At 43.3% G+C, this 21,663-nt stretch overlaps 2 protein-coding genes across 2 annotated transcripts; both read right to left on the minus strand.

The window, feature by feature from the left end:
- Positions 1-1,764: 1,764 nt before the first annotated feature.
- LOC124018732 (homeobox protein HMX2-like) lies at positions 1,765-3,196 on the minus strand. Its single transcript, XM_046334087.1, has 2 exons — positions 2,732-3,196; positions 1,765-2,486 (listed from the first exon to the last, which is right to left on the minus strand). The coding sequence occupies exons 1-2, from the start codon at positions 2,777-2,779 to the stop codon at positions 1,908-1,910; spliced, it is 627 nt and encodes a 208-aa protein (XP_046190043.1). The 5' UTR covers positions 2,780-3,196; the 3' UTR covers positions 1,765-1,907.
- A 4,172-nt stretch (positions 3,197-7,368) lies between these two features.
- LOC124018738 (homeobox protein HMX1-like) lies at positions 7,369-18,932 on the minus strand. The gene is made up of 2 exons (XM_046334092.1): positions 17,891-18,932; positions 7,369-8,404 (listed from the first exon to the last, which is right to left on the minus strand). Exons 1-2 carry the CDS (start codon positions 18,243-18,245, stop codon positions 7,782-7,784), a joined length of 978 nt encoding a protein of 325 aa, XP_046190048.1. The 5' UTR covers positions 18,246-18,932; the 3' UTR covers positions 7,369-7,781.
- Positions 18,933-21,663: the final 2,731 nt, after the last annotated feature.

A 21,663-nucleotide genomic window follows, 5' to 3' on the forward strand; every position in this document is an offset into this window, starting at 1 on the left:
TCTCTCTCTGTGTCTCTCTCTCTCTCTCTCTCTCTCTCTCTCTCTCTCTCTCTCTCGTTGGCGTAATCAGTCTCTCAAATGCTGTGTCTTGAAGGCTAATCAGATTCACATGCTGTGGATTAGTTACATGCCAAGCGTGTTACAACAATAAGCCTATTGTCTTCGGTTTCATAATATTTATTATGAAATGTGAATTCTGTGTTTGTATACCAGAATTGTGAAAAATGCCACATTCATCAGGGGTTTCTGAAACCGTACTAAAAGTTAGCAGACATGTTGTTAATGGTTTGTGTGACATTTTTGACATCTCTACTTTAAACGGTGTTGAGAGTAAATGCGGTTTGTAAAACAACTCCAAAATGCATGTATACATCCGTTCCCCATACATCCTACAACTGAAGGCTTTAAGGCGCAGCACAGCAACGCATAGTTTACATAAATGGAGGCAGCGTAGCCTAGTGGTTAGACTCCAACCAGAAGGTTGTGCGTTTGACTAGTAACCAGAAGGTTGTGAGTTCAAATCCCCCGAGCTGACAAGGTACAAATCTGTCGTTCTACCCCTGAACAGGCAGTTAACCCACTGTTCCTAGACCAGTTAACCCACTGTTACTAGACCAGTTAACCCACTGTTCCTAGACCAGTTAACCCACTGTTCCTAGACCAGTTAACCCACTGTTCCTAGACCAGTTAACCCACTGTTCCTAGACCAGTTAACCCACTGTTCCTAGACCAGTTAACCCACTGTTCCTAGACCAGTTAACCCACTGTTCCTAGACCAGTTAACCCACTGTTCCTAGACCAGTTAAACCCACTGTTCCCAGGCCGTCATTGAAAATAAGAATGTGTTCTTAACTGACTTGCCTGGTTAAATAAAGGTTAAATAAAGGTTAAATAAAAATAAAAGGTTAAATAAAAGGTTAAATAAAGGTTAAATAAAAGGTTAAATAAAAGGTTAAATAAAGGTTAAATAAAGGTTAAATAAAGGTTAAATAAAAGGTTAAATAAAGGTTAAATAAAAGGTTAAATAAAGGTTAAATAAAGGTTAAATAAAGGTTAAATAAAGGTTAAATAAAGGTTAAATAAAGGTTAAATAAAGGTTAAATAAAGGTTAAATAAAGGTTAAATAAAAAAATAAAACTTTGTATCAAACGATGTTTGATATACATAAAAACCATTTTTAATGACAGATTCAGTCAATTTTATAGTGTTGGGAAGAAATAAGAATGTTATACTTTTAATTGAAATAAGGTTTAAACATGCGTAAAAAATAATAATAATAATTACATTCATTTTAAATACATAGTTAATTTAATTAATTGAAAATGAAATATAATACAGTACATGCATGCAAATATAATACCATCTTTGGCCGTGTTTAGACTGCTGGGACCAAGCTGTTGTTAATAACAGGTTCATAATAATAATAATAATAATTTAATAAATGATTATTAGACCCACTGTTTTAGGCCTACGCTGGTACTCTGCGTACCGAAACAACTATCTATTATTATAACATAAAACTGAATATGGAGTTATTCTGCGTGTCTTTGTGTGATAGGATATCCTGCAAATATGTTCTTGAGTTTTATATCAACATTGTTGACGTGTGTCAATAAATACAATTGGCGCAGGCTATCGATGTGACAAGTAGGATGGAGCTCGGCTTTAGGTCAACAGGCTATCCTTACAATGGGCCAGACTCGACTTTACGTTTTTTTAACTCGATGATGATGATGATGATGATGATGATTGGGGGGGGCTAAATGCGGAAGCTGAAATTGGCATGATATATCACTTTGTAAACAGTGTCTTTTTGGCGATGATGCTAACCCTACGCCTCCTTCGAACAGACTAGGCCGGGTTTAAAATAGGACTACGTCTCCTTTAAGCAGACTCGGCCTTGTCTACTACAGGACAAGGTCTCCTTCGAATAGACTAAAGTACTTGCTGGCATTGGAAAAACATAAATAATGCGTGCTACTGCCAGGGTATACGATGGGCAGGGGCATCGGCATCAAGCATCTCCCCAGCAGGTTATTGTCTTTGTACAAGGCCGGGAGCTGCAGAGCCTTCCCCGGACCCGCGTCGGAGAAATCACCGTTGGGACCATCTAGCGCTGTTGAAATCTGTCTTTTCAATTTATTCCTTCGGTTCTGGAACCAGATTTTGACCTGCGTTTCCGTCAGCTGGAGAGAACTGGCGAGGCAGGCGCGCTCGGCGCTGCTAAGGTACCGCTTCATATCGAAAGTAGATTCCAACTGAAAGATCTGTCTCTTGGAGAAGATTGTGCGAGTTTTTTTCTTAGTTATTTTTAACAGTTGTTTTTTTCTTGCCGCTGCTGTCACCGTCTCCGGTGTGATGCGTCGAGGAGCAGTCGTCGCCGCTGTCCCCGCTTTCGAAGCAATTGTCGGTGATCTGTAACGAGTCTTCCCGGGTGATAGCGACGGCCTTGGGTCCTCCGGTTGGGCTACAGTCGTTATCCGGCTCTGAGAACAGAAATGGGACAAATTGTATTCCGCAATATATATATATATATATATATATATATATATATATATATATATATATATATATAGCTTGACGCTGACAGTTTATCAGGCTCCAATATTATTCTACACATATAAATGCATTCGGCCCGATGTGTTGAATCAGGCTACAAAAAGGCAGTTTAGTCTGATACAGTGCAGTGTTTAACGTTCATATTTGACCATATTAGGCAACAGTTGCCTACCTGCATCGTGTAGCCTTGTCGCGGGGTCCATTCTCCGTTCATGGTCATCGAACCAGTACAGTCCCGTGCTATTCTGTAGCCTGCTACCGGAATGACAGCTGTCAACTGTCTTCCTACCGTTGTTACCGCTCGAGTATGTCTGCAGGTTCAGAATATTGTCTATGGTGAATTTGAGAGACGCGGCAGTCGGCCTGCATGACGCGTCCACTTTGCTCATCATTTTAGAGAAATGGTCTCTTTTGTCCCGCAAGGAATTTTGGAACCAAATGTCCCTGCGCTCTAGAAGTGGAACTTGGAACTCTCTTTCTCTCTTCCTAACGACGTCTTGACGCTCCACGCACCATTTGCTCCATGCGAGGATGATGAGAGGATTGGACTGGGGCTTTCACGGCGCGCCTCACTCTCTCTCTGCCTCGCCTGTAACTTCCACGGACCGGATGGAACGTTGGTACGCGCTCGTCCATTGGACAAGAGGAGTGCCTGCGAGGGGCCAATTGCATCGAGGGGAGGGGAAGAGAGAGAGAGAGAGAGAGAGAGAGAGAGAGAGAGAGAGAGAGAGAGAGAGAGAGAGAGAGAGAGAGAGAGAGAGAGAGAGAGAGAGAGAGACAGAGAGAGAGAGAGAGAGAGAGAGACAGAGAGAGAGAGAGAGAGAGAGAGAGAGAGAGAGAGAGAGAGAGAGAGAGAGAGAGAGAGAGAGAGAGAGAGAGAGAGAGAGAGAGAGAGAGAGAGAGAGAGAGAGAGAGAGAGAGAGAGAGAGAAGAGAGTAGAACGTTATCGTTTTCCACTTCTTTTCTTGAGCCTGGCATCTGGTATACAGGCTACGAAATGAAGAATGGAAATGATTAATTAGAAATAATTTAATTTGAGTTGTTCTGTATTTGAGGAATTAGCCTATTTTATTTTTCTGTAGACATGTCTAGCTATAGACCCTGCAGTTCTGCCTTAGAAGGTAGGCTACCTAATACATCCTGTTTTAGACTTGGTGCTGACCGGGTCCAATCCCGATGTTCACCAGAAGGTTTTTGTCGTTGGGAGAAGCGGAGGTGGATTACGGGGATTCAGCGTTTGTTTGTTTTTTGTGTGTTTTTTTTTAGAGAGACTGGCACGCGTTTTAACGAAGTTTTAACGAAGTTCACGTTTTAATGAGGCCTTTTCGATGAGCTGTAGTTTTCAAAGTAAAAAAAACAAACAAGAGAAACACCAATATAAATATATTATAAATAGTATTTACATGAATGTAGCTGGAATAACATATTGAACACAACATTTACTGTAAATTAAAATAACCGAGCTCCATTTCTATGTGTAACCGTTTCCATTTAATTTAGGCCCGCATTGCAATTCATTAACGCATTGTTCTTTCTTTGCATCTGATAAACTCGTTAACTGATAGAAGGGAACGAATAGAATAGAACCCATCAGGCTTCTATATTCAGCCCGCGGTGGATAAAGTCCCCAAACGTCATACTTGAGTCATTGTAAAAAATATATATATATACCTTCATAGAAAATGACTCGGGTAAAATTGAAAGTCACCCAGTAAAATTCTACTTGAGTACAAGTCTAGAAACGTATTTGGTTTTAAATATACTTAAATATGAAAAGTAATTGTAATTGGTAAAATAGACTCATGTATTAAAAGTAAAAGTAAGAGTGTAAATCATTTCAAATTCCTTTTACTAAGCAAACCAGACGGAAACATGTTTTAACATTTTGTATTTATTTACTGATTGCCAGGGGGGCACACTCCAACACTCAGACATATTTTACAAATGAAAGCATTGGTGTTTAGTGAGTCCTCCAGATCAGAGGCAGTCAGGATGACCAGGGATGTTCTCTTGATAAGTGTATGAATTAGACCATTTTCCTGTCCTGCTAAACATTAAAAATGTAACAAGTACTTTTGGGTATCAGGGGATAATGTATTGAGTTAAAAGTACATTATTTTCATTAGGAATGTAGTGAAGTAAAAGTGGTCAATAATGTAAATAGTAAAGTACAGAAACCTCCTCAAAATAACGACTTAAGTAGCGACTTTAAAATATTTTAACGCCATTGTGTTTTTGCACAAAAAGGTAAAGGCATATAATCAATATAATGGCTGAAAGACTACACGCTATAGTGGAGGCCTGTTTAACTAGGCCTGTAAATTATTATTTACAACGGCAGCCTACACCGGACAAACCCGGACGTCGCCGGGCCAATTATTCGCCGCCTTACGGGACTCCCGATCACGGCCGGTTGTGATACAGCCTAGATTCGAACCAGGGTGTTTTTAGTGACGCCTGTAAGCACTGAGACGCAGTGCCTTAGACCGCCGCGCCACTTATTCATAGAGACCTAGACTGTGTTTAGGGTAGGCTACTGTTATCCATATGATATTGAGCATTATATTGATGACTGTTTATTGTCCGGAATAAAGTTAGAACCTTCTATTGTATTGTTTGTTGAGATGATGATCGTGACCATATTGTTGTTGTCCGTTTTACAGATAAAACCACAGCAGAAGGAATTTGAATTCGTGTACGTTACTTTACCCAGGAAACCCCACGGCCACACGTTCTCCCTAAAGCAAAACGTCTATCGTCTTCGATGGGGATGTGGTTGTGATGAATATAGTTAGCGTTGTGTTGTTTTACTCCTAAATATGTGTTGTTCTCGGACGTTCTCAAGTATCCTTCTCCCGAATCAATGGCGGCTCCCACGTACAGGCAGAGGCTACTGAAAGTTTAATGATAATACATACATATGACAACGAAGTAAAAGCGTTGTTAAATATAAATAGTTATAAATATAAATATTTATAAGCTATAATCCTATTAGTTCGGATTATAAGAGAGGCTACTTTAGTGGGTCCGTGGATCCTCTGAATAAAACGTCTTCCTGCGTTGTAAATAAATAACATTATCATAGTTGTATTTATTTTGTATTTCACCTTTATTTAACCAGGTAGGCTACTTGAGAACACCTTTATTTAACCAGGTAGGCTAGTTGAGAACACCTTTATTTAACCAGGTAGGCTAGTTGAGAACACCTTTATTTAACCAGGTAGGCTAGTTGAGAACACCTTTATTTAACCACGTAGGCTAGTTGAGAACACCTTTATTTAACCAGGTAGGCTAGTTGAGAACACCTTTATTTAACCACGTAGGCTAGTTGAGAACACCTTTATTTAACCAGGTAGGCTAGTTGAGAACACCTTTATTTAACCACGTAGGCTAGTTGAGAACACCTTTATTTAACCAGGTAGGCTAGTTGAGAACACCTTTATTTAACCAGGTAGGCCAGTTGAGAACACCTTTATTTAACCGGGTAGGCTAGTTGAGAACAGCTTTATTTAACCAGGTAGGCCAGTTGAGAACACCTTTATTTAACCGGGTAGGCTAGTTGAGAACAGCTTTATTTAACCAGGTAGGCCAGTTGAGAACACCTTTATTTAACCGGGTAGGCCAGTTGAGAACACCTTTATTTAACCGGGTAGGCTAGTTGACAACAAGTTCTCATTTACAACTGCGACCTGGTCATAGTAGCCTACTACGGGCCATAGTAGTCTAATATGCAGGGTTGCAAGTTCAAACCCCCTGAGCTGACAAGGTACAAATCTGTCGTTCTGCCCCTGAACAGGCAGTTAACCTACTGTTCCTAGACCAGTTAACCCCACTGTTCCTAGGCCGTCATTGAAAATAAGAATTTGTTCTTAACTGACTTGCCTGGTTAAATAAAGGTTAAAATATATATATATATATATAGATCTATGAGTCCTACCGTATAGGTCTATAAACCAACTAACTATATGGTTCAACTGTTTCTTATAAAGTCGTCTTGTCTACTGAGGCTCACAATCACAACTTGCCAGCTGCCAGCCAGCTCCGGCCTGGTGTTGCAGTAGCGTGATGTCATATTTATGTTATAGTGCCTATAATTCATTTGTTCTCACCAACGTCCTGTCGTTGACCCCGCCGTGTGTTTTATAAATAGGAATGATGACATCAGACCATATTTCCTCTAATGGAGAGACGGGTGTTCCCAGTTCAGTTGCAGGGCAGAGAGCATGCCGGGCAAGGCCATGTTCAAAATAATTCAATGAAGTCTGTTTTTTTTTTCCCCCATGGAAACGTGTCGCGAGCTTCTTTTATTGTATATATATATATATATATATATATATATATATAGATTTCAAATAGGCATTTTGTTATTTCTTCTCCGCTCCCCTACTACTTTAGGTTACACATTTAATTTGGTAACTTTTACAAGGAACTTGTGTTTAAGAAGTGAAGGTCTATACGCTGATATGTGTGAGAACTTTCGCTGCCCGGGCGGAGGACTTGTGCAGTTCACTGCACACTACGTCTTCTGTCCTCGTCCGTGTCTATTTTGACGGAAGTAAAACTGGCGAAATAAAATATACTAGTCTATATTTGTAGCATATAGTCAGGGAGGAGCCAATAGATGGGGTAAATTCCGATCAAATTACTTACAATTTCACATGGATTGATGAACTGTAGGCTACAGTTGATCGATCAATCGAATCTCATTGCAGGTTCAACTCTGGACTTTGGTCGAAATAGCTCGAAAATTGACCCCGAAGCACGTTGCCGGAGGATACACAGGACAACAGCAGACACACACATCACTCATATCTTGTGATTCGTTTATTTAGAGCTATATTGTGGAGAAAAAAAGTGACGTTAGAAACGGGCTTTGAGTATAAAAGTCTTTGCACAAATAAATGTATATTAAAAAAACATAGCAATGTGGACCGGCACAAACACTATCATTATCTAGGGTGGCGATAATATAATACAATTAGATATTTAAAATAGTACATTTATAACATTTAAAAAAAACACCGCGATCAATTGTAAGTCTAGAGCCCATATCTTCAAACTGTTTGACTTGTATAGTTTTCCGCGGCCATTGCAGTTATTGTTATTTGCACGATTCGCCATCTTCAATAATTGAATAAATTAATAACATGACGTGAGCAACAAAGAAGTGAAAGCTCGGTAACCGTCTTTACACCAACCCGGTCTTTACACCAACCCGGTCTTTACACCAACCCGGTCATTTGCGAGCGTAATAAACTCACGGAGTGCGCAGAGGAGGAGAAGGGATAGTTCACAGGGTTCGAGAAACTCATCAACGGAGGGGAGACCTGGGACACGTTGAAACCCAACGTCGAGGGCGTGGAGCTTTCGTGATATAGAATCGGAACTCGGACTATCCGTTGGGACGAGTGGGAAACGTTTACGGTCTCTTGATCCGCGGCCATCTGTCTCTTCCATTTGTTCCGTCGATTCTGGAACCAGATTTTCACCTGCGTTTCCGTCAGCTGGAGAGAGGCCGCGATACCTGCCCGTTCAGAACTGCTCAGGTACCGTTTCATATCGAACGTCGACTCCAACTGAAACACCTGACTCCGACTGAAAACGGTTCTAGTTTTCTTCTTCCGGACAGAGCTCGGGTCCAGAGGGGCTTCCGGGTCCGACTGATCGTCAAAGGCGTTCTGCGTCTCGTCGTTGTCGTCGGTCAGGCTGCTGTCTGCCGTTTTCCGTCCCGTTTTGTCGCTGCCTTCAGTGGGTTCTTCTGACACGGCGGAAGAGACGGAGTCTCGGTCGCTGGCTGAGTGGGAGCAGCAACCGTAATCTGAGCATCTGCTGTCCTCGTTGGGATCTGTGGGAAAAAATACAACATGAATTAAATGTGAATCGAATATGGACACATGGCATCACAGTCTGAATGATTTCAATAGGCTGTTGCTGAGAACAGAAGTTGGCCATAAAAACAAAGGGGTAAAATATAGGCCTGTACCTATAGTTAATCTTTGAGTTTAAAGAGTAATGGAAAGATAACTGATAGGGAGATAACTGATACAGAGATAACCGATGCAGAGATAACTGACAGAGATAATTGATGAAGAGAACTGATGGAGAGATAACTGATGGGGAGATAACTGATGGAGAGATAATAGGATGGAGAGATAATAGGGAGGAGAGATAACTGATGAAGAGAGAACTGATGAAGAGAGAACTGATGAAGAGATAATAGGATGGAGAGAACTGATGTAGTGATAACATGATGTAGTGATAATAGGATGGAGAGATCATATGATGGGGAGATAATATGATGGGGAGATAATATGATGGAGAGATAATATGATGGGGAGATAATATGATGGAGAGATCATATGATGGAGAGATAATATGATGGAGAGATAATATGATGGAGAGATCATATGATGGAGAGATAATATGATGGGGAGATAATATGATGGGGAGATAATATGATGGGGAGATAATATGATGGGGAGATAATATGATGGGGAGATAATATGATGGGGAGATAATATGATGGGGAGATAATATGATGGGGAGATAACTGATGGGGAGATAACCAAGGTGGTCAGGGTGCCTATCCATTCTAAATAGTAGAATTATTCCCGATATAATGAACTACTTCTGATCTAGGCCCCTATTCCCTATATAATGAACTACTTCTGATCTAGGCCCCTATTCCCTATGTAATGAACTACTTCTGATCTAGGCCCCTATTCCCTATGTAATGAACTACTTCTGATCTAGGCCCCTATTCCCTATGTAATGAACTACTTCTGACCTAGGGCCCTATTCCCGATATAATGAACTACTTCTGATCTAGGCCCCTATTCCCTAAATAGTGAACTACTTCTGATCTAGGCCCCTATTCCCTATGTAATGAACTACTTCTGATCTAGGCCCCTATTCCCTATGTAATGAACTACTTCTGATCTAGGCCCCTATTCCCTATGTAATGAACTACTTCTGATCTAGGCCCCTATTCCCTATGTAATGAACTACTTCTGACCTAGGGCCCTATTCCCGATATAATGAACTACTTCTGATCTAGGGCCCTATTCCCTAAATAGTGAACTACTTCTGACCTAGGCCCCGATTCCCTAAATAGTGAACTACTTCTGACCTAGGGCCCAATTCCCTATATAATGAACTACTTCTGACCTAGGGCCCAATTCCCTATGTAATGAACTACTTCTGACCTAGGGCCCTATTCACTATATAATGAACTACTTCTGATCTAGGGCCCTATTCCCTATGTAATGAACTACTTCTGATCTAGGGCCCAATTCCCTATGTAATGAACTACTTCTGATCTAGGGCCCTATTCCCTATGTAATGAACTACTTCTGACCTAGGGCCCTATTCCCTATGTAATGAACTACTTCTGATCTAGGGCCCTATTCCCTATGTAATGAACTACTTCTGATCTAGGGCCCAATTCCCTATGTAATGAACTACTTCTGATCTAGGGCCCAATTCCCTATATAATGAACTACTTCTGACCTAGGGCCCTATTCACTATATAATGAACTACTTCTGACCTAGGGCCCAATTCCCTATATAATGAACTACTTCTGACCTAGGGCCCTATTCACTATATAATGAACTACTTCTGACCTAGGGCCCTATTCCCTATATAGTGAACTACTTGTGACCAGGGCCCTATTCCCTATATAGTGAACTACTTGTGACCAGGATCCTATTCCCTATATAGTGAACTACTAGTGACCAGAGCCCTATTCCCTATATAGTGAACTACTAGTGACCAGAGCCCTATTCCCTATATAGTGAACTACTAGTGACCAGAGCCCTATTCCCTATGTAGTGAACTACTAGTGGCCAGAGCCCTATTCCCTATATAGTGAACTACTTCTGACCAGGGCCCTATTCCCTATATAGTGAACTACTAGTGACCAGGGCCCTATTCCCTATATAGTGAACTACTAGTGACCAGGGCCCTATTCCCTATATAGTGAACGACTTTAGACCAGAGCCCTATTCCCTATATAGTGAACTACTAGTGACCAGAGCCCTATTCCCTATATAGTGATCTACTAGTGACCAGAGCCCTATTCCCTATATAGTGAACTACTAGTGACCAGAGCCCTATTCCCTATATAGTGAACGACTTTAGACCAGAGCCCTATTCCCTATATAGTGAACTACTATAGACCAGAGCCCTATTCCCTATATAGTGAACTACTAGTGACCAGGGCCCTATTCCCTATATAGTGAACTACTACTGACCAGAGCCCTATTCCCTATATAGTGAACTACTATAGACCAGAGCCCTATTCCCTATATAGTGAACTACTAGTGACCAGAGCCCTATTCCCTATATAGTGAACTACTAGTGACCAGAGCCCTATTCCCTATATAGTGAACTACTAGTGACCAGAGCCCTATTCCCTATATAGTGAACTACTAGTGACCAGAGCCCTATTCCCTATATAGTGAACTACTAGTGACCAGAGCCCTATTCCCTATATAGTGAACTACTAGTGACCAGAGCCCTATTCCCTATATAGTGAACTACTATAGACCAGAGCCCTATTCCCTATATAGTGAACTACTATAGACCAGAACCCTATTCCCTATATAGTGAACTACTACCAGAGCCCTATTCCCTATATAGTGAACTACTAGTGACCAGAGCCCTATTCCCTATATAGTGAACTACTAGTGACCAGAGCCCTATTCCCTATATAGTGAACTACTAGTGACCAGAGCCCTATTCCCTATATAGTGAACTACTAGTGACCAGAGCCCTATTCCCTATATAGTGAACTATTAGTGGCCAGAGCCCTATTCCCTATTTAGTGAACTATTAGTGACCAGAGCCCTATTCCCTATTTAGTGAACTATTAGTGACCAGAGCCCTATTCCCTATTTAGTGAACTATTAGTGGCCAGAGCCCTATTCCCTATATAGTGAACTACTAGTGGCCAGATCCCTATTCCCTATTTAGTGAACTATTCGTGACCAGAGCCCTATTCCCTATATAGTGAACTACTAGTGACCAGAGCCCTATTCCCTATATAGTGAACTACTAGTGACCAGAGCCCTATTCCCTATATAGTGAACTACTAGTGACCAGAGCCCTATTCCCTATATAGTGAACTACTAGTGACCAGAGCCCTTTATTTCACCTTTATTTAACCAGGTAGGCTAGTTGAGAACAAGTTCTCATTTGCAACTGCGACCTGGCCAAAATAAAGCATAGCAGTGTGAACAGACAACACAGAGTTACACATGGAGTAAACAATTAACAAGTCAATAACACAGTAGAAAAAAAATGGGCAGTCTATATACAATGTGTGCAAAAGGCATGAGGAGGTAGGCGAATAATACAATTTTGCAGATTAACACTGGAGTGATAAATGATCAGATGGTCATGTACAGGTAGAGATATTGGTGTGCAAAAGAGCAGAAAAGTAAATAAATAAAAAACAGTATGGGGATGAGGTAGGTGAAAATGGGTGGGCTATTTACCAATAGACTATGTACAGCTGCAGCGATCGGTTAGCTGCTCGGATAGCTGATGTTTGAAGTTGGTGAGGGAGATAAAAGTCTCCAACTTCAGCGATTTTTGCAGTTCGTTCCAGTCACAGGCAGCAGACTACTGGAACGAAAGGCGGCCAAATGAGGTGTTGGCTTTAGGGATGATCAGTGAGATACACCTGCTGGAGCGCGTGCTACGGATGGGTGTTGCCATCGTGACCAGTGAACTGAGATAAGGCGGAGCTTTACCTAGCATGGACTTGTAGATGACCTGGAGCCAGTGGGTCTGGCGACGAATATGTAGTGAGGGCCAGCCGACTAGAGCATACAAGTCGCAGTGGTGGGTGGTATAAGGTGCTTTAGTGACAAAGCGGATGACACTGTGATAGACTGCATCCAGTTTGCTGAGTAGAGTGTTGGAAGCCATTTTGTAGATGACATCGCCGAAGTCGAGGATCGGTAGGATAGTCAGTTTTACTAGGGTAAGCTTGGCGGCGTGAGTGAAGGAGGCTTTGTTGCGGAATAGAAAGCAGACTCTTGATTTGATTTTCGATTGGAGATGTTTGATGCGAGTCTGGAAGGAGAGTTTGCAGTCTAGCCAGACACCTAGGTACTTATAGTTGTCCACATATTCAAGGTCGGAACCATCCAGGGTGGTGATGCAGCGATTGGTTGAAAAGCATGCATTTGGTTTTACTCGCATTTAAGAGCAGTTGGAGGCCACGGAAGGAGTGCTGTATGGCATTGAAGCTCGTTTGGAGGTTAGATAGCACAGTGTCCAATGAGGGGCCAAAAGTATATAGAATGGTGTCGTCTGCGTAGAGGTGGATCAGGGAATCGCCCGCAGCAAGAGCAACATCATTGATATATACAGAGAAAAGAGTCGGCCCGGTAATTGAACCCTGTGGCACCCCCACAGAGACTGCCAGAGGACCGGACAGCATGCCCTCCGATTTGACACACTGAACTCTGTCTGCAAAGTAATTGGTGAACCAGGCAAGGCAGTCATCCGAAAAACCGAGGCTATTGAGTCTGCCGATAAGAATATGGTGATTGACAGAGTCGAAAGCCTTGGCGAGGTCGATGAAGACGGCTGCACAGTACTGTCTTTTATCGATGGCGGTTATGATATCGTTTAGTACCTTGAGTGTAGCTGAGGTGCACCCGTGACCGGCTTGGAAACCAGATTGCACAGCGGAGAAGGTACGGTGGGATTCGAGATGGTCAGTGACCTGTTTGTTGACTTGGCTTTCGAAGACCTTAGACAGGGCAGAATGGATATAGGTCTATAACAGTTTGGGTCCAGGGTGTCTCCCCCTTTGAAGAGGGGGATGACTGTGGCAGCTTTCCAATCCTTGGGGATCTCAGACGATATGAAAGAGAGGTTGAACAGGCTGGTAATAGGGGTTGCGACAATGGCGGCAGATAGTTTCAGAAATAGAGGGTCCAGATTGTCAAGCCCAGCTGATTTGTACTGGTCCAGGTTTTGCAGCTCTTTCAGAACATCTGCTATCTGGATTTGGGTAAAGGAGAACCTGGAGAGGCTTGGGCGAGGAGCTGCGGGGGGGGCAGAGCTGTTGGCCGAGGTTGGAGTAGCCAGGCGGAAGGCATGGCCAGCCGTTGAGAAGTGCTTATTGAAGTTTTCGATAATCATGGATTTATCGGTGGAGACCGTGTTACCTAGCCTCAGTGCAGTGGGCAGCTGGGAGGAGGTGCTCTTGTTCTCCATGGACTTCAGTGTCCCAGAACTTTTTGGAGTTGGAGCTACAGGATGCAAACTTCTGCCTGAAGAAGCTGGCCTTAGCTTTCCTGACTGACTGCGTGTATTGGTTCCTGACTTCCCTGAACAGTTGCATATCACGGGGCTATTCGATGCTATTGCAGTCCGCCAAAGGATGTTTTTGTGCTGGTCGAGGGCAGTCAGGTCTGGAGTGAACCAAGGGCTGTATCTGTTCTTGGTTCTGCATTTTTGAACGGAGCATGCTTATCTAAAATGGTGAGGAAGTTACTTTTAAAGAATGACCAGGCATCCTCAACTGACGGAATGAGGTCAATGTCCTTCCAGGATACCCGGGCCAGGTCGATTAGAAAGGCCTGCTCACAGAAGTGTTTTAGGGAGCGTTTGACAGTGATGAGGGGTGGTCGTTTGACTGCGGCTCCGTGGCAGATACAGGCAATGAGGCAGTGGTCGCTGAGATCCTGGTTGAAGACAGCGGAGGTGTATTTGGAGGGCCAGTTGGTCAGGATGACGTCTATGAGGGTGCCCTTGCTTACAGAGTTAGGGTTGTACCTGGTGGGTTCCTTGATGATTTGAGTGAGATTGAGGGCATCTAGCTTAGATTGTAGGACTGCCGGGGTGTTAAGCATATCCCAGTTTAGGTCACCTAACAGAACAAACTCTGAAGCTAGATGGGGGGCGATCAATTCACAAATGGTGTCCAGGGCACAGCTGGGAGCTGAGGGTGGTCGGTAGCAGGCGGCAACAGTGAGAGACTTATTTCTGGAGAGAGTAATTTTCAAAATTAGTAGTTCAAACTGTTTGGGTATGGACCTGGAAAGTATGACATTACTTTGCAGGCTATCTCTGCAGTAGACTGCGACTCCGCCCCCTTTGGCAGTTCTATCTTGACGGAAGATGTTATAGTTGGGTATGGAAATCTCTGAATTTTTGGTGGCCTTCCTGAGGCAGGATTCAGACACGGCAAGGACATCAGGGTTAGCAGAGTGTGCTAAAGCAGTGAGTAAAACAAACTTAGGGAGGAGGCTTCTGATGTTGACATGCATAAAATCAAGGCTTTTTCGATCACAGAAGTCAACAAATGAGTGTACCTGGGGACATGCAGGGCCTGGGTTTACCTCCACATCACCCGCGGAACAGAGAAGGAGTATTATGAGGGTGCGGCTAAAGGCTATCAAAACTGGTCGCCTAGAGCGTTTGGGGCAGAGGATAAGAGGAGCAGGTTTCTGGGCATGGTAGAATATATTCAGGGCATAATGCGCAGACAGGGGTATGGTGGGGTGCGGGTACAGCGGAGGTAAGCCCAGGCACTGGGTGATGATGAGAGAGGTTGTATCTCTGGACATGCTGGTTGTAATGGGTGAGGTCACCGCATGTGTGGGAGATGGGACAAAGGAGGTAACAGGGGTATGCAGAGTGGATCTAGGGGCTCCATTGTGAACTAAAACAATGATAACTAACCTGAACAACAGTATACAAGGCATATTGACATTTGAGAGACATACAGCGAGGCATACAGTAATCACAGGTGTTGAATTGGGAAAGCTAGCTAAAAACAGTAGGCGAGGCTAATCAGCTAGCACAACAAACAGCAGGTAAAATGGAATTGACTAGGCAACTGGGCCGACAGATAAAACAAACAAGCAGAATGGAGTACCGTGATTAATGGACAGTCCAGTGTGCGTCAGCTATGTAGCCAAGAGATCAGTGTCCAGGGGGAAGCGGTGGATGGGCAGGGAAGCTGGACTGGCGAGTGTTATCCAGGTTTAAAAAGAAACTAACAATGACAAAATAGCTTGTAGCTAGTTAGCTGGTTAGCGTCTGGAGGTTCTTGAGTGAGTCATAAAAATAAAATTTAAATTAAAAGTAATAGCGATTCCGTATCACATTGGGTGAGGCAGGTTTCCGGAAGGTATAAACAAAATAAAAATCAAAAAGAGATAGAAAGTAAATGGGTTCAGAGAGTGTTTGGGACGCAGTGTTTCAGACGGTTAGCAGGCCTGTGCTATCAAGCTAACAGTTCGTAGGCCCGGGCTAGACAAGCTAGCCGTTAGCAGGCCGAATTAGCAAGCAGGGAGATAGCGAGGGCTAGAGAGTTAACCTTTGGGGGACGTTGCGATGGGGTGAGTCTGTTTATTCCTCTTCATGCGGTGACATCGACAGACCGGTCTGGAGACCAGACCAGCAGATGGATCTTTGGCGATGGCGCAACGGAAAAGCCTGTTGAAACCACCTCGGACGATTATGTCGGCGGACCAGTCGTGATGGATCGGCGGGGCTCCGTGTCGGCAATAAAGGGTCCAGGCCAATTGGCAAAAGAGGTAATGTTGGGCCTCTTCGGCTAGTCGGGAGATGGGCTTAGCTCGAGGCTAACTGGTGCTTGCTTTGGGGCAGAGACGTTAGCCAGGAGTAGCCACACGGATTGCAGCTAGCTAGTTGCGATGATCCGGTGTAAAGGTTCAGAGCTGCTTCTGTTATATAGTGAACTACTATAGACCAGAGCCCTATTCCCTATATAGTGAACTACTATAGACCAGAGCCCTATTCCCTATATAGTGAACTGCTAGTGACCAGAGCCCTATTCCCTATATAGTGCATTATTTTAGACCAGGGCCCTATTCCCTATCTAGTGGTCACTAGTAGTTCACTATATAGAATAGGGCTCTTCCCTAAAGTAGTACTACTATAGAATAGGGCTCTGGTCTATTTCACTACATAGGAATAGGGCTCTGATCTAAAGTAGTGCACTATATAGGGAATAGGACTCTGGTCTAAAGTAGTGCAATATATAGGGAATAGGGCCCTGGTCACTAGTAGTTCACTATATAGGGAATAGGGGTCTGGTCTAAAGTAGTGCACTACTTAGGGAATAGGGCTCTGGTCACTAGTAGTTCACTATATAGGGAATAGGGCTCTGGTCTAAAGTAGTGCACTACTTAGGGAATAGGGCTCTGGTCTAGAGTAGTGCACTTTATAGGGAATAGGGGTCTGGTCTAAAGTAGTGCACTACATAGGGAATAGGGCTCTGGTCTAAAGTAGTGCACTACTTAGGGAATAGGGCTCTGGTCTAGAGTAGTACACTTCATAGGGAATAGGGCTCTGGTCTAAAGTAGTGCACTACTTAGGGAATAGGGCTCTGGTCTAGAGTAGTGCACTTTATAGGGAATAGGACTCTGGTCTAAAGTAGTGCAATATATAGGGAATAGGGCCCTGGTCACTAGTAGTTCACTATATAGGGAATAGGGCTCTGGTCTAAAGTAGTGCACTATTTAGGGAATAGGGCTCTGGTCTAGAGTAGTGCACTTTATAGGGAATAGGGCTCTGGTCTAAAGTAGTGCACTACATAGGGAATAGGGTTCCATTTGTGATCCGGCCTATAGTGACAGGCAGTGTGCGTTATTAGAGATATAGGCTTAGTCATGATGCGCGATAGGACTATCACGACACACGATATAGACGTAATATATACCACATGTCGGCGTAACATGATGTCGCCGACATGCATGGCGACATGTGGTTAAACCTCCTTGACAGGTCTCCCTGGTAAAAAAAAACGTGTTTTTGTTTTTTACCTCAATGGGACTGATTCAATTATGGTTATTGTGAGTTGTTCTTGGCCCTGGGTGTCGACTACAGGCCTAAAACCTCGTGTTGTTATAGCCTAATATAACTGGGCCATTCAAACCCTTCGATCGCAATGAGAAGCTGTTTTTTATATACACAATATAGACTATCCTACCAGCTTCGATCATGCAGTCAAAGATAATTATAGGAATATTTATCTAACGGAATACAGACAGATTACTGTATTGCCCATACAGTCACTCAGCTTCCAATTGGCTCATTAATCCCCCTCCTCTCCCCTGTAACTATTCCCCAGGTCGTTGCTGCAAATGAGAACATGTTCTCAGTCAACTTACCTGGTAAAATAATGGATAAATAAATAAATACATTTAAAAAATGTAAACGATGGCTCTTGTGGACATTTTATTTACAATGGATCTCATACAGTAGATTCGATTATGCAGTTAAAAAACAATTAAACACAACAATTTATCCAATAAAATAAAGATATAGGCAACTTACTGTTGGACCTTTTGAGACTGAGTGGTTCTACGTTAACGGCTGCGGCTCCTCTGTTCCGTTCAAACTGTGAGTCTCTCCGGGGGGAACCCTCGGCGCCGAGGCCGGAGCAGGCTGCCAATTGACCGGCCACTTGGCTGGGATGTCCCGCTAAGACTCGGCTCGGGTAGACCATCTCATTCCGCTCCATACTCTCCTCCGCGGTCCTGCTACTATACTGGCTGTTGTTGTTGTTGTTGACCTGTCCGTTGAAATACGTTGACTCTTCATTCTTCCTCGAGCCGAGTAGGTTTTCGATGTAAAACGAGGAGACTTTTGACGGTGTCGAAGCCTGAGTGTCTGTCGCCTTGTCGTGCATGATGTTTTTAAATGAAAAAACATATGCAAATCCCTGGCCACTCAAACAAAACAATCCTCCTGCGTCGGTGACGACGAGCACGTGTGTTCTGTTACTCCGCACAACAAAACTGTTATTTTAGTTGTTGTTGATGTGTGTCCCGGTCGGATCTTAATAAAAGAACCATCTCAACCGGGTTTCTCCATTCTCCCCTGTTTAGAAATGATAAATCCTCATCGCCGAAACGTGGAAATCGTTACCAGGGCGGCTCTGGAGCTCCGTGGCGCCAGCAGAGCACCGGCCAGAGACCGGAGAGGTTGTAGCCTACAGCGGGGAAGCGAGTCAAGACAAACGGTTGACGAGCGGAGGGTATCCGCTGATTGGACAAGCCACAATATCAAATGGGATGACTCCAGGAGAGGAGAGAGAGGTTTCCGTCGCAAATGGCACTCTATCCCTTACACAGTGCCCTATTTTTGACCCTAGCCTTACAGACCCTGGTCAAAGGTAAGCACTATAAAAGAAATAGGGAACCATTTGGGACGGAGCCGAGAATTACTCTGTCTGACGGGGACTCGCCTCTCGCCTCCCCTCAGCGACTGTTGCAGGCTCGCGTGTGTGTGCCCGCGTGCACCACCGGGGCCAGGGAGACCCCCCCACCCCGTCATTCAGTGAATGAGCCTTTATTTGGGTCAATTCGGAGGCAAATTAAAATACAGAAAGAGAGAGAGAACACAGTCCTCCTCCTCCTCGCGGGTCCCATGTGGTTCCACAGCGCTGTACACGGAAAGGAAGAGCCGTCTGTATCTACTACTGTACGTACACCACCGCCTATTGGCTAACCGGGGAAATGCAGTACGCTGCTTGACATGACAGGATCTAAATTGACAGGATCTAAATAAAAGGGACTCTAAAATCATCATAGTTAAACATTACAAATAAACAACAACTTAAGAGCCTATTTTCTTGTAGACGAAAAATGCGCTGCGTATATCTCTGCGTATAGCTCTGCGTAAAGCGATAATTGGTTATATTGTAGAGCTGGGACCATAAACAGCTAACAATCGACACAAACCAGCCTGATCATTTATCGCTGGTATTTAGCTGGTAGCATTCCTTACAGATAAGAAGTCTTCACCAAATAAATGATACGAGTGTTAATATGAATTACTAGTAGTAGATAATAACATTTAAAAAAATATGTAGTGTGTATTAAAGTTATAAACGTATCGTTCTATTCATCATTATCGCTTCAATTCAGGCAATTTACCGAAGTATGGATTTTTGGTCAATATTTTCCAGCTCTATAGGCTAATTAATGTAGGCTTACCGAGTGCGCTTTTCTGTGGGAGTAGATAGATAAGGGCTAATTAATGTAGGCTTACCGAGTGCGCTTTTCTGTGGGAGTAGATAGATAAGGGCTAATTAATGTAGGTTTACCGAGTGCGCTTTTCTGTGGGAGTAGATAAGTAAAGGCTAATTAATGTAGGCTTACCGAGTGCGAGTGCTTTTCTGTGGGAGATAGATAAGGGCTAATTAATGTAGGCTAATTTTTCTGTGGGAAGATAGATAGGCTAATTAATGTAGGCTTACCGAGTGCGCTTTTCTGTGGGAGTAGATAAGGGGTAATTAATGTAGGTTTACCGAGTGCGCTTTTCTGTGGGAGTAGATAGATAAGGGCTAATTAATGTAGGCTTACCGAGTGCGCTTTTCTGTGGGAGTAGATAAGGGGTAATTAATGTAGGCTTACCGAGTGCGCTTTTCTGTGGGAGTAGATAAGGGGTAATTAATGTAGGTTTACTGAGTGCGCTTTTCTGTGGGAGTAGATAGATAAGGGTAATTAATGTAGGCTTACCGAGTGCGCTTTTCTGTGGGTAGTAGATAAGTAAAGGCTAATTAATGTAGGCTTACTGAGTGCGCTTTTCTGTGGGAGTAGATAAGGGGTAATTAATGTAGGTTTACCGAGTGAGCTTTTCTGTGGGAGTAGATAAGTAAAGGCTAATTAATGAAGGCTTACCGAGTGCGCTTTTCTGTGGGAGTAGATAGATAAGGGCTAATTTACCGAGTGCGCTTTTCTGTGGGAGTAGATAGATAAGGGCTAATTAATGTAGGCTTACCGAGTGCGCTTTTCTGTGGGAGTAGATAGATAAGGGCTAATTAATGTAGGCTTACCGAGTGCGCTTTTCTGTGGGAGTAGATAGATAAGGGCTAATTAATGTAGGTTTACCGAGTGCGCTTTTCTGTGGGAGTAGATAGATAAGGGCTAATTAATGTAGGCTTACCGAGTGCGCTTTTCAGTGGGAGTAGATAAGGGCTAATTAATGTAGGCTTACCGAGTGCGCTTTTCTGTGGGAGTAGATAGATAAGGGCTAATTAATGTAGGCTTACCGAGTGCGCTTTTCTGTGGGAGTAGATAAGGGCTAATTAATGTAGGCTTACCGAGTGAGCTTTTCTGTGGGAGTAGATAGATAAGGGCTAATTAATGTAGGCTTACCGAGTGCGCTTTTCTGTGGGAGTAGATACGTAAAGGCTAATTAATGTAGGCTTACCGAGTGCGCTTTTCAGTGGGAGTAGCTAAGGGCTAATTAATGTAGGCTTACCGAGTGAGCTTTTCTGTGGGAGTAGATAGATAAGGGCTAATTAATGTAGGCTTACCGAGTGCGCTTTTCTGTGGGAGTAGATAAGGGCTAATTAATGTAGGCTTACCGAGTGCGCTTTTCTGTGGGAGTAGATAAGGGCTAATTAATGTAGGCTTACCGAGTGTGCTTTTCTGTGGGAGTAGATAGTAAAGGCTAATTAATGTAGGCTTACCGAGTGCGCTTTTCTGTGGGAGTTGATAAGTAAAGGCTAAATATGTTTTGTTATTTTCTCTCTCCGTTCTGTGTATTATTAGTTCTCTATGTTATGTTATGACCCTGTCGTCTTGACTGTATGTTAAACCTTAGCTAGGAGAGACCATACTAAATATCGGCTATAGCTTAATATTTCTAATCAGTGACCCGTAATTTTTTAATTTTTAAAAAAATTGATTAAATAAAATGAATCGTAAGCAGTTGTCTTTCTGCCGTCGAAGTGTATTATTCCAGAAATCTCCCATTCACACAGGGAAGGGAAGTTCTGCTGGTAGAACCGAGGACACGTGACATTTTGTTTTTGAGTCGTCATTATTTCTCTCCGGCTCCAGAGTGACGCAGCGGTCTAAAGGCACTGCAGTTCAGTGCACGAGGCGTCACTCGAGTCCCTGATTCGAATCCAGGCTGCATCACATCAAGGCCGTGATTGAGAGTCCCATAGGGTGGCGCACAATTGTCCCAGTGTCGTCCCGGTTTGTTTTCGGTGAAGGCCGTCATTGTAAATAAGAATTTGTTTTTTTAAATTAACTGACTTGCCTAGTTAAATAAAGAAAACATACTATCACAATGTAAATTGTTATTATCGT

The sequence above is a fragment of the Oncorhynchus gorbuscha genome, unplaced genomic scaffold (assembly GCF_021184085.1).
Source record: "Oncorhynchus gorbuscha isolate QuinsamMale2020 ecotype Even-year unplaced genomic scaffold, OgorEven_v1.0 Un_scaffold_573, whole genome shotgun sequence".
Classification (NCBI taxonomy): Eukaryota; Metazoa; Chordata; class Actinopteri; order Salmoniformes; family Salmonidae; genus Oncorhynchus; species Oncorhynchus gorbuscha.